This window comes from Microchirus variegatus (assembly GCF_963457635.1).
Source record: "Microchirus variegatus genome assembly, chromosome: 11".
NCBI classification, from domain to species: Eukaryota; Metazoa; Chordata; class Actinopteri; order Pleuronectiformes; family Soleidae; genus Microchirus; species Microchirus variegatus.
The window spans coordinates 17342706-17356382 of NC_139812.1; the positions used below are offsets into that span (position 1 = coordinate 17342706).

Below are 13677 nucleotides of genomic sequence, written 5' to 3' on the forward strand. Positions count from 1 at the left end.
CACGTTTGGTGCTGTAGCCAGTTTTGACTAAACCTCAGTTTGTGGTGATAAAGAATTGTGCTACCCTGTGCAATAATAGCGTGGCTCAGTGATGTGTTTTAATGGAGGTCATGCTTCAGTTGCAAATGCTACATAAGGCTTTGGATACAAACAATTGTTATTCGGATCAATTCATTCTTGGTTTTAATGGGCTTTGTTGACATCTTGGTATATTAATTCATTAAATGTAGCAACGCATAGTTTACAAAAGGTAAATGTTAATGTATTTTTTTCATTCACAACACGGGGGGCGATCGTAGATCAGAAAAGCTTTTCGCAGATCGGTTCAACTCTGCATGAAACATGCTACAATTCTTGTGAAAGCGTGTGTGTGTGTGTGTGTGTGCGAGCATTTTGTGAGAGTGGCCACTGAAGTGTAAAGAGAGGAGAACTTTAGAGTGATTCTCTCATATCTCGGAGACCAACGGTTATACACAGCTAGGCCAAGCATTCGAAAACACACTGAAGCTTAAATATTTTCAGACCCATGGATTTGTTTCAATGAACTGCATTAAAAAGGGTGACATTCATAGCAAAGAGAACATTACTTCCATGTGACAGAAGGCTGTTTATTCCAGTGCCTCAAATCCCCTTGGCCTCGCTTCTGGCCTGGGTGTCCCCTTTTATTGATTGAAACCAAACTAAGTGGTCTAATCCTTGCATGCCACCATAGAGGAGTAGGACAAAACTGTCTGGAGTACTTCCTGTCTGCCTCTGTGTCCTTGTATGTGTGTGTGTGTATGTTAAATATGAGGGGCAGTCAAATGGTACCGAAATACAAGTGGCCTATTTTACGAGGCAGGGCAATAACTTTCCTAATGAAGACGCATAAAAGACGAAAATTGGGACACATAATTACCTCAGCCAATGAGATTATGTTCTACTGCAATTTTTCTTGTGTTTTCATCTATTTTCAAAAACAAACTATATCGAAACAACGTATTAAAAACTTGTAGTGTATGACCCAAAGAGAAGAAAAAAAAAAACAGAACGATAACCAAAAAGCGGTTTAAGAGAGCGTGAAAAGCCAATATTGAGACACATTGTTAGTTAACACCGTTGCCTCTGCGGATTGGTTACATTCATTTTCGGAACGTTCTTTGATTTCCTAGATACTTGTTTGAAGTCATTTTTTAAGATATTCATTTGGTATTCTTGCTTTTGTGGACTGGCGCAACAAAAGCGAGTGGGTTCCCTTGTATTAGAAACTATAGTTGTATCAATCACATGAAGACGAAACACACACACAAAAAAAATACATTGTTCTCTGTGTGCTAAACAAAAATATACAGCCACGAGTCTATGGTTCGAGTGGCAGATATCGAGCCGGGGACGCAGACACACTACTCTCACGCTACAAAGACACGAGAGTTAGCATTGACTCAGACACTTTAGAAATCAAATAAGAGCGTCTTGTCTTTGACCCTTGGGCAGGGACACTGGATACTACACCCGCAGACAAACTCCATTGTTGATATAATATTGACATGGCACTAATAGCTCTTGCTGTTAGACTGGATGAGCATCCAGGCGAGATAAAAATTGCATGACGACCAGGCGTACCCCTCACTATAGCGTCTCCACGACCCACTTCAGCTCAACGGCAAACAACCATTCTGTTTGTCCATGCACGTTACACTCAGATGCGTGACCACTGCAGGCAAACTCCCTCAGGAAGTCTAGACTGGAGTTTTTAGTCACACACACGTGCACATGCGTGTCAGCTTTTGAATGAAAGCTGGAACAGTTTTTTTTTTGTTTTGTGTTTTCAAACCCGGTGTCACAGTGGACAGAGACGATTAACAACAGTGCACTAAATTGACTACGCTGTGACCTAACCAATGTGTGCTGCCTGTAGCTTCACCAGGCTCCCTCAGCAAAGTGCTTTCTTGATGTGAATTTCTCGGCAAACCTGAGGAAGCTACAGGAGAGAGTGAAGTCATTTTAGATCGAGAGTGCAATTCTGACCTTCAACTTAAGATCTCTACACTGCGCTGTACTACAATACTACAAATATCTGCCACACACAAAACCCAGTACCTCAGAAATAAGAGTTCTGCCTCATTAGAACCAGGCATGTATGCCTGCATGCACACACATTGTTCTACATGCCGTCTAATTCCTACTGGCATCAAAAAGTGGTTGTAATGATGAGAGTAAATGCATGCTTAACATTGTCCACAACCGTATAAATTCATTTCCCATGCACAGTGATCTGAGAGGAATCTGATTCATCACACTCTTGCATTTTCTTCTTTTTCAGCTATGCATCTGTGGGCATCCTATGCTGATAATTGGAGCTATAAATACAACTCTACTGTGTCCCCAGTTCATTCATTCAAAAAAGAAAAAAGCACATCATTGCGATCGTGTGTTTGGGAGATGATGAAGAGAAAGATGTGAAGATTATTTTTTTTTTATACGTGCCTTCATCTCATCTATCATTCCGAAGTGAAAGGTGCAGCGCTGTTCTAAAAAGTTGAAATACTTTTATCATAAAACACTCAAAAGTGCAGCCGAGAGATGATGGATTGCTCTCGAAAAAGAAGTCGGTGCAGAGTCTGTGCGGACGAATGCAATGCATAGACTATCAAGTGTGTGTGTGTGTGTCTATAAAAATGTGTGTAAATCATCTCCAGTAGTTAGCTGGAGGCAAACTGGACTTGCTTGATTTAAGTTTGACGACGTTCCACCTCTCATCCGTGAGGCTTCTTCAGTTCTGACTTACTGGAGGAAAAGATGGGGGTGGATACCTGTTTGGAGAGGTTGTGATTTTTTTTTATTAGTTTCACCTGAGTCAAGGAGTGAACGAGGGCAGTCCAGTTGCCTGCAGCTAAATACTGATGATGACTTTGACCTGGGTGACTGAGAACCAGTCAGAATGCCATGCTTATTTGGCCATAAATGGCATCAAAGTATTTTTTGGGTACTTGCCACACGACACTGCATGCTGAGTTCTTCCCCTCTTTTCCCGCCATTGTTAAATAATGCCAAGTTACTGATATCCTGTGCTTGTTTGGAAGGAGTAGAGTCATTTAACCGTGATGAGAAATCAGCATTTGGGATTATCTCCCATGATGAATATGCAGCACTCCCAATAACATATTTACTTAGTGTGACATTTTACGACTTTTTCAAATAAATGTATTCCGTAATCATAATCTGTCACTGCAACGAGTCTGCGATAAATGCCAATAAAAGGACATTCAAAACTGCCATAGTTGGACATTTTTCATTTACATGACTTGAATGATGAGATGCTATCGGTATATTAGACATATTAGTCCCTTTGTGATTTGTGACTGACAGCTGTACAATTCATCCTCACTTTAAAATGCTACGGGGGCCAGGAACTGTGAAATGGAGCTGTTCTTCTGAGAAGGCAAGATGCCAAGATTATACCCACTAGAGAAATATGTGGTAATGCAAGCAAGCCTCCCCTGAAAATTCCTTACTGGAGACACACTGCTGTCGTAAATTGCCAGAATTTCGGCTTATGCAAATCCGTCTAGTAAAGAGTGATATTTTCCTAAGAGATGCTTCACTCATTCCCTCGATCCCCATGACAATCCATCAACTCAGATAAAAACCCAACCATCTCCAGCTTCATTTCTCCTTCTCATAGATTTTTCTTTGGCAGTGTTAGGCCGTCTTGCATCACTATTCCGAGGACTAGTTCAGACTCTCTGCAGGGAACGAGATTTCTCAGAAAGTCTGTTTTTTTGGTGGTCACACATTACATCCCTGGGGCCTGCACATTGATCTTTTTCCATTGTCTCCCTCATCGTTTTGTCAGGTCAGCTGGAATAATGAGACTACAGTACAAGACTCAGCAGGTTGTGGTTCACTTTTTGCCGAGATATAATATATGCATACATGTCCTGTGAGGTGTTGTGCTCCCGACGCTGGAACAAGCTGCGCAGCCTTGCTCGGGATGAATATGTATGACAGAAATAAAGAAGAAAAAAAAAAAACACTTCCACCTTGTATGTCTTTTTTTCCATGACGCTCAAGGAAGGTTCACTTGGAGTTCGTCATCAAAAATATCCCTTAACACCTCCTGCATGAGCCGTACTCCTGTGTTGATTCAAACAAGGTTTGAGGAATGAAAGAGGAGAGAGTAAAACGAGCCGAGGAGAAGCTTGGATCAGGACAAGCTACACTCAACCTCTCAGCTCATGGACAGAAGAATCCTTTTAGTGTTATCATAGGCTGCAGATATGTTCAGGCTGTGGGGTTGCTCAGGAAACTATTAACACTTTCTCTTGATAACAAAAGACGTGGCCTTATCAGGATAGTAGATGTGACACAGAATGCATTAACATTTATGGCGCTCGCTCCTCTGCTTTTGTGTCATCCCCAGAGTGCCCCACTCTCCTTCTTCTGCTTTAATGCAGTTCAGCACTTTGCCCATTCACCCCTTACTGTGTGAACCACTGCAGAAGAAAATAATGACCACACAGAATCCCTTGTGCATGTTTGGCATAAGGAAGTAGCCCATTTTCTAAAAGCAGAGCAGACATTACCCTAGTTTTCCCAAAAGCGAAGCATTAATCAGTAAATAGTCCTTAAAACAAGATGCCCATTTAACTGTCTTTAACAGAGATTAATATTGCAGAACTTTTAAATTACACTTTGGATTACAATTGGATTGTGTAGTGTGTGTGTGTGTGTGTGTGTGTGTGTGTGTGTGTGTATGTGTACACAATCACATTATGGGAACTGCTTTCTCAAGGGGCCTAAAAGCAAGTCCTTGTAATATTTTTTGTATATGTATAAATTTCGGCTTCTCCCTCTCTAGGGTTCGCCACAGCAGATGATCGGCATATTTGATTTGGCGGAGATTTTTTACACCGACACAACCCTCCCATTTATCTGAGCTTGGAATGACACTAGGATCCTTGTAACGTAAATCATTATTTTTTTTAAGGAAAGAGCATCTAAAGGTTAGGATAAGGTTAGTTTAAGGCTACAGTTAGGGGAATGGCAAGTAGCAGCAGTGATGGTGACGTTAGATTAAGTAATTCAGGGAACGGACGTAAATCAACGCAATGTCCTCAGAGATGTGAGAGTCGCGTATGTGTGTGTCTGTGTGAGTGAGTGTACCTGCAATGTAATTGTATCAGCTAATGCAGTACTCAACAACAACAGCAGCCTAGTGGAATTCAAGTGCATAATTTGCTATATGCCATGTATTTTTTTGTTGCTAGTTTGACTTGTTGTTGATGTTTTATTTAGCAGAACACAATGTTTGTTGCTCCCTCTAGTGGTATGTCTCTCAAATTTTAATGAGCTTTTCACTGAACCCGTCAGGCAGATGTCACAAATGTTGAAGCCTCTGCCCTTTCGGAAAGAATCAGCGGTATTGACTCTCTCGGTGAAGTCAACATTTTACTTTAATCAGAGCAGAGCTTCTGAAATAAAACCCGTGCCAAATGACCGGTCAGTCACCAGTCATACCAGGCATCACAGTAGGGGTTTCTACTTAGTTTTACCTGAATTATTGCAGATCAAAATGTGCTCCTTTAACAATTCAAATATAGCACATAGATGGGAAACAGTAACACGATGGAATGGTTTGTGAACAAACAGGATAAAAAATTACCCAGCTGCTGTCGATAACACCCACCTTTTAATTGTCTAACACCAAGGATTTCCTGAAAGTGTTTATTCAGCCTAACAGATGGAATGAAGATGAGTTTGAACAGTGTCGTCTTAAAGCAATAAAGGAAACCCATCATTTAAGGGTGCAAAGTCAAGAAAAATCCACGTTTACTATGTGGATTTCCAGCTTCTATGACAAACAAAATAAAAATAAAAACTTGTATCTTACCGTCATTACACAGCGGCCCTCCGAACGTTGTCATGCTACAGTCACAGCTGAAGCCCTCCCACTGCTGAAGGCACACACCCTGGTTGGCACACGAGTCCTCTTGGCATGTAGTGCTGGGGCCTGGATGTGGACACAAATAGCAACTTGGATGAGCAGACGTTTACCATACGACAGGAGGCGAAATCTACAGATTCTGAGTCTGCGGTGAAATGAAAATGTCAAATTGAACGAGGTACACAAAACAGCCGGCTCCTGCAAAAGGAAGCATACGGAGGGCAAACATACAGCACCTATTCTATGAAAACACACTGACAACTGTGTCATCCTGTTGTATTCCTTTGACAAATGTGGTGACTTAACCACACGTGTAACATATTTCTCAACACATTAAGCTCACTATTGATTTAAATATTTTATTTCCGCTCCATTTGCAATCGAGAATAGCACAGTATTAAATGGAGCACAGATTAGGTTGCAGCCTCCATTTCCATCTTGCTTTTTGTGCGGTAAAGTCGTTGTACATTTAGACGGTGTTTACTTGTGATGTGGCTTGATTATTGTTACACCACAGTAACTTGTCCCTACACCAAATTGCACACTCTGTAATGTAATTCTCCTTCCCATCTCCGAACTGTCACACATCCGGCGGACAATCAATCAGATGCAACTGGATCACCCACACTGTGCGTTATTAGCAGCTTTGAAAGGACAATGATTCTTTGTTCTTAAGTAGCAGGCTCCTGAGTTATTCATGTGATTTATAAATAAAAATATATATATATATATATATATATATATATATATATATATATATATGGAAGTAAGTGTGCTTCCAGCTGTGTTTTAAGTCTAGGTCTTTCATGCCCATCAGTTCATCATTTGCCCTGTCAGTCTAAACTGAACATTCAGTTTTGAGGAGGTTACTAAAATGAGCTGTGACAAAACAGCAAAACTCCAGTTTCCTACATCTTTCCAGGATTGTGTTATTGGAAGGCATCGCTACATCGATTCATGCATAAGTAGCTGCTCAGTTGTTAAATACATTCCCATCTTTGTATATATTTTTTTCTAAATAAAGGGTGTGCTGGTCAGCCTCACAGTAGCTATGGTAACTGCTTTAATGGTTCAAGCATTTGCTGAAGCCCACTCACAGCTGAAAAATAATAATAATAATCATTAAAAGGTAAAGGTAAATTGCTAAAGCAAAAAAGCTGCGCATAGTCTGCTTTTCACTATTTAAGGAAAAAACAAGACAGTGCGTCATGATTAAAATGGAAGACATTTGAATAAATATCAAATAATAAGCATTTAATTATGGGATATACTCCAGATTCCACTGCTTAACAAACCATTCAGAGTGGAATTTGTTTAATGGAATTTGCCAATTTGACTTTGCTTGGCTTATGAACACTATGATCGCCATTTTATGGCTGTACCGTGTATGTCTGAGGTATAAAAAAATGAAAACAATAAAAAGAAAAAATATGGTGGCCTTCTGGGAATATTAAGCACAAAAGGTCCTCTCCAGAGCCAGTGTTAAGTTTGTCCTTCACTGTGGAAAGACATGGTGGGCTCGAGATTGAAAGATCTCATTTTAAGGTAATAAAAACAGGCATTGTCAGGTGATGCAAACATTCTTATCAAATGGCACTACATTTCTGCTAGATATTCTAAATATAAAACACAGTAAAAAAAAAGAAAAAATGTAAATTCTGTTTACATTTATGCAAACATAGCTATTTGTTCTTCAATGTACATTTAAATAATTTACATATTATTCCTGTATATGGATCATGCTTATGTGATAAATAAGTTAAAATAACATACATGGCAAAGGTGGACATGTATCACAGCAATGATATGTTTAAGATGAAACAAATAGCTGGGAAGGTCATGAAGACGTAAACATTGTAGTTTATATTCAGTCCTGCAGTATAAATAATGTACAATTATGTGAAGGAAAATGTGTGTGTGTGTGTGGGGGGGGGGGGGGCATACAGTAAGCTAAAGCAAATCAAAAATGTGATGCAATGGCTCTAATATTGCAATGGAACAGAAGGCCACTCCATATGGCAGGTGAATAACTGGCAATCTGGGTAGTTATTTTGTTGAAGGAGGTGCAGGAAGTGTGGAGGTAGAAACTGCTTTGGGGGCAGACACATTTCAGATGCAGAGAGGGAAGTGGGCGCCATATCAAACAGACAAAGCTATCTACCTTGCAAGTCAGCTTTCATCAATGCAACGTGTGAGCAAAATTATACAGAAGGAAAAGACAAGGTATACCAGCACTGACATGTCAGAGGTGGAGTAAGAGAAACACTGACTGTGGTAGCAGTTCACTGTCCTGCCTAATGGAGGCCAGGTTACACAGAAGTTAAAAAATAAAAAATAGAATAAGTAATGTGAAGGTAATCCATTTATAATGTCCATGCTTTGTCCATGAACTTACATACATTTTTAAAACGGCAGAAACACTGGATATTTATGCTCATGCATAATCTAAAATGATCCCTACTTTATTCATAAACCATCAATAACTACTGTATATGCTGTCACCACAATCTAGTTAATGCACTGTCATGGAAGCTGTCTTCCAGCCAGAGCAACCACGGATTCTGGGTGACGTGCAACATCAGCAACAAGTCCGATTACATTGGTAATGTTGAAACACGAAAAGACAGTTGTGTTGTCAATAGAGAGAAAAAAAAAAAAAAAAAAAAAAAAAAAAACACAGACCAGATGAATTGAGAAATTAAACTAAGTGAGTCACGATGAAAAATAAATCAAATATTGTCTCTGGATGTGGTGCACACATTAGACTGGGCAAATTATATTCATGCATGCAACAAAGGCTTCATACATAATTCAAAAGGATTGCTCCTGGCAAACTCTCAGAGCCAGCAAGCATGCATAGTGCAAAGCAGAATGGGTATAAAATGGATAATAACACTGGCAGTACAAATATGGCAGAGAGAATAATCAGATTATGGCCAAGTGAAACGGAAATGATTGCCTGTAGAGGGGTGTCAGAGCTTGATGCATTCTAACAGAATACTAACACCCTTTATGGATGTTAAATTACGCGCCACAGGTTGGCAGCGTGTGCGCGGATGTGCTTCACAATTAATGTATGGCCTTGTCGGACAAGTGTGACTCAGCTGAAATGGCACTTTGTTTTACACTTGGGGGAGACCAGAGTAATTAAAGGATTTAAAAAAAAAACTTTTTTTAAATAAAATATTGAACAGGAGATCCTGACAGGGACTAATCACCAGCCACAGAAATGACATTTCCTAAGTGCATTGGGAGACCTCACCTTCACATCCTCTCTCAATCTGTCCCACGCAGTCCAGAGCATCTGACATCAGGTCTGGGAGCCGGCCGTTCAAATCCATTGATGCCAGGCAACCCTGGAAACCCTCCTTGGCATGCACTAGCTTTGGCAGCTGCTTGTACAACTCCTTAGACACCCCGCCAATGAAAAGGTTACCTGTGAACAATGTGAACAATGTGACAACACTGCTCTCTAGTGGGAAGTAAATGTGGTGCACAGTACAGGAAACATTAATTCATTCGTTTAACACATGAAGGTCAGAGGTCGCTGGAGCCGATTCTAATCGCAGGGCCAACAACAACAACCATGCACGCTTAAATTCACACCTACGGGCAATTTGCACTGTCCAATTAACCTCTGCATGTTTTTGGACTGTGGAGTACCCGGGGAAAACCCACGCACACACGAGGAGAAATGGGTATTTTTGCTGCAAGGCAACAGTGCTAGAAACTGCTCCGCCGTGTGGCCCTACATAAACATTATAGTAGTTTATAGAACACTATGATTGTGCTAGCACTGAATGTTCCACATTAACTTAAGGTTACATTTAGCTAATGAAAACAGTTGATAAAGGGTTTTAATGCACATTTAATGCAGAGGGTTAATTACTATCAGTTTTGCTTCTGACACTAATTACATGTATTACAATAACGTGAAGAACTAATTAGGCAAATGTTGTTCCAGGTGACAGGATTTTAATGTCATTATCTAATGATTGTTTCCATTTACTTTTATCCGAGGTTGCTTTGCGAATGACAAATGGTCTTTTCTACAAGCTGCCAGCGTTGTCTGCTAAACAGACATAAGGTTATGTTCTCAGTGGTAAAGTGTAAGGGCTAAGTGTTGCTTTTATCCCTTCAAACCCGGAGGGTTTCTCCGGCTGCTGCAACCTTTCACAACCACAATCCTGTTGTTTTTTTTCTCACCTCTAGGCCACTGCTGTCCTAATTTACTGAAATCTAAAACCTCTTTGTCTATACGTACCCTTCAGGTCCAGGTTTTTGGCTCCTGTGGTTGTCTGCGTGGTGACCTTTGTATCAATCTTGACGGTGTGGAAGTTGTTGGTGTCCCTGGAGATTACTACATTATGCCAGTGGTTGTCGTTAAGGGGCTTGTTAGAGTTGCCTTTGATCAAGTGAGCTCCGTTCCCCAGATCGGACACATAGTGCAGGTAACTGCAAGATAAAAAATTAAAAATTAAAAAATTAAATATGGATTCATATAATAGGAGGACATGCAGCCATGAAAAAAATGTGTGTGGCCAACAATGTTTTTTTTGTACGAGAATATGAAATTATTAGCAAGATTTTTTTAATTTTTTTCATACCTAAATAAAAGTAAAAGTATAATGAAAGTCTGAAAAGTGGAATTATGTTGCTTGTGTTGCTAAGTGCCTGTGTGTTCAAATATGAAGATATGAGAGTATCAGAAAGAGCAGCTGTCTGAAACTGAGCTAAATAATTGGCAGGTTGCAAAGAAGTCTTGGTTTTTTTGAGCAAATTGGGTCTTTCAATTATTTCCTTTTTTTTGTTTGCAGGCAATTTATGATTTATGTGCTCATTTAAATTCAAATGTATGGCTTTACTGTTAGCCATACTGAAAAAAAGTTAACTTCAGGCAGTACTAAAGAAGGTCACTATAGCTGCAGTTCTGAAATAAGAAATGCCCCCTTGTGTAGTTGATTCCCTTTTATGTTGGCTGTTTGTTGTGCCTTCATGACGATTTATACAGAACAGCAATAGCCAGAAGCTGTTTTAGAAAATATTCTGGCACATAGGAGATAAGAAAACAATTTGAATTCCTATAACAATGGCTTTAAAAAGCTGTCACAAATTATATTCTGTTTAGAGACTGTCGTATGGTCTGACGCGTTGCATTATTAAAACCACAATCCATGTACATGGATCGACATCCTGCTTCACAGTTATAAAACTAATTCAACACAGTTTGAACAGGTCTTCACACCTGATGGAAGGTTGGTCCACTCTAGAAACGAAGTTTGTGTGTGTAAAGAAAAGAGTTGAGAAGGGAATATTGCCCCAGCAGCTACATACAATTCAAACTGCTATCCTAAACATGACAAAGGTCTGCAGCTTTATCCTCTACATGAGGGTCACAGAGCCACTGGAGCCAATCCCAGCTGACACAGGGCGAAAGGCAGAGTACACCCTGGACAGGTCGCTAGTTCATCACAGGAACAACAATCAGAGACGAATAACCTTTCACTCTCACAGTGACACCTACGGCCAGTTTAGTGTGTCCAATTAACCTCTGCATGTTTTTGGACTTGTACCCATGGGGAGAACATGCAAACTCAATGTAGAAAGGCTCGTGGACGGACTAGGTCACAAACCTGGGTCATTGTCCTGCCTTTGCTGTAAGACAACACAACAAAACAGTGCTCGCCACTATTCCCCTATCCATGTGGCACAAGTTTGTTATGATATCCTCAAAAAAACACATTATGGACAATAATGCCATGTATTTGTTAAATAGCATATGAAAGCATATTGAGTCTATGTTTTTTAACCCTTAGTGCTCACATGCAGGTGCACCAATGGTAATTTGCAGTGGGAATACACAACTCCTTATATGGACATCCTGTGTGTGTGAATCGTCTTATGTGTTGTTGAGTCAAATTTGTGATTATTTTATTCGAAACTGAATCCAATTTTAAACATTTTAGGACTCTATTCTTATACCTTCTGTGTATACTGTATGTTTAAACACAGTAATGGAAAAAAGCAGCCAAAATACTACTAAGGATTAAATGAAATTAGTGCTTTAGAATCAACTTCAGGTGATTCATACTTTGGCTGCAACAGACTTACCCTTTGACCAGCTCCACCACGATGAAGTCATTTCCGTCCCCGCTGTTGTAAAGGATGAGACCGTCTGAAGAAGTGGTTTTGAATTGAAAGAAAAGGTGCATGGAGTAGTAGGCCTGCAGGGTGGTGAGGGTCACGTAGCTGGAGCGCGACTTGAACGTGATGGGGTCGGCGATGATGTTCTTGAAACCGATCATGGCGTTGAGCTCACAGTAATCAATGTCACCGTTTTTACAGAGGTCTATGTAGGCCATGCCGTTGAAGGAGAGGCTCTGAAGGTGGCCGATGAAGTTGGACGGCACCATGGACAAGAAGCGCTTCTCTGTCACGATGCCCGTCTCAATGTTATGGAACTCCAGCTGGGTGTGGTCACCTGCCATTTGACCTTTGATCGGCAGAAGGGGAGGGAGGGGGTTTAATATGACAGTTACGCAAACCCATGCTGTGCAATTAAATGGTCACAAATAGTTTATTTTTTTCGACCACCGCTGTTTCCTGAGACAGTATGATATCCTCACTTAAACACATCACTAGTGTATCCTAGTACAGAGGAATACATATCTTTCTTACCTTAATCTTTGAGCCCAACACCAACACGTTAGAGATAATTCAAGTTTATAGGAGGAAGAGAGGAGGCGAAGTACCTTCTACAGGCTGCAGATCGTCAACCGTCAGTTTCAAACTCTTTCCCCTCCTGAACACACGCACTGTGTGCCACTCGTTATCGTTCAGATTCTGACCCGCAAAAATTGTCTCTGGACCTTTGCCTGCAGGATAGTCCAAACACTGGTTAACACACACGCATGCATGCACACACACACAATAGAGAGGCTGAAAGACAAGAGATATAAAAGAATCGGAGCGGAAGAATAGCGAAAGGACAGCGTGAATGACTTAAGTAGTTTGACAGAGACAGAAAACATCAAGGTTAACACAGTTAATGGTCCATTAAAAAAAACAACCACATCATTCTACACTGCACTATTAGACAGGGCATCACATTTCTGAATTGTCCTTTGATAAGTTCATCAAACTAAGAGGAGGGAGGCGGCAATCACGTCACGTTATTATTATTATTACCATTCTCTGTAAATGTATGGGTGTCTGTGTGTGATCATTCACTGAACAAAGAGAATATTTGATGTGTCATTATGGCTCGACTCTCAGTTAATGAGATGTATTTGTTTTTCTTCTCACACCACATGGTGGCAGCAAAAGGCTACGACAGAGAAAGGCACTGAACTGAGCATCACTCTCTATCTTGTTTACCCAAAGGGAGTTCAGTGCAGTGTTTGATTTCTCTTCTTCTATCCTCAACATGAAATGAAATAATAATGATGTGGGAATACATTCTAAACTTTACATCAATTATTGACAGATGTATAAAAATATACATGTAAAAAAAACTGCAAAGCAGGTGGGTCATTGCGCCTTTAAAAATTAAGGGAAATACAGAGTGTGATTTGTTATATAAATTAGCAGTTAGGTAACACAGTCTGCAGAAGAATATTTTAAAAAGTATATTTTATTTAGTCTGGTGCAAATTCAATGAATCGCTTGATAATGTCAAATAAGTAATGAGTGATTTTTCACAGACAGCAATACTTTCATTTACGATACATCTACTATTCTCTGAATCACAC

At 40.1% G+C, this 13677-nt stretch overlaps 1 protein-coding gene across 13 annotated transcripts in view; it reads right to left on the minus strand.

Annotated features, from left to right (window-relative positions):
* LOC310934104 (neurexin-1a-like) overlaps positions 1 to 13677 on the minus strand; it is a gene marked incomplete at both ends in the record, with an annotated part of 227211 nt that overhangs the window by 111240 nt on the left and 102294 nt on the right. For all 13 annotated transcript variants that reach the window (XM_083897741.1, XM_083897740.1, XM_083897738.1 and 10 more), the window contains 5 exons: positions 5873 to 5992; positions 9189 to 9362; positions 10191 to 10381; positions 12038 to 12419; positions 12679 to 12801. In XM_083897741.1, the coding sequence (XP_083753867.1) occupies positions 5873 to 5992; positions 9189 to 9362; positions 10191 to 10381; positions 12038 to 12419; positions 12679 to 12801 (990 nt within the window). The remainder of the gene's footprint in view (positions 1 to 5872; positions 5993 to 9188; positions 9363 to 10190; positions 10382 to 12037; positions 12420 to 12678; positions 12802 to 13677) is intronic.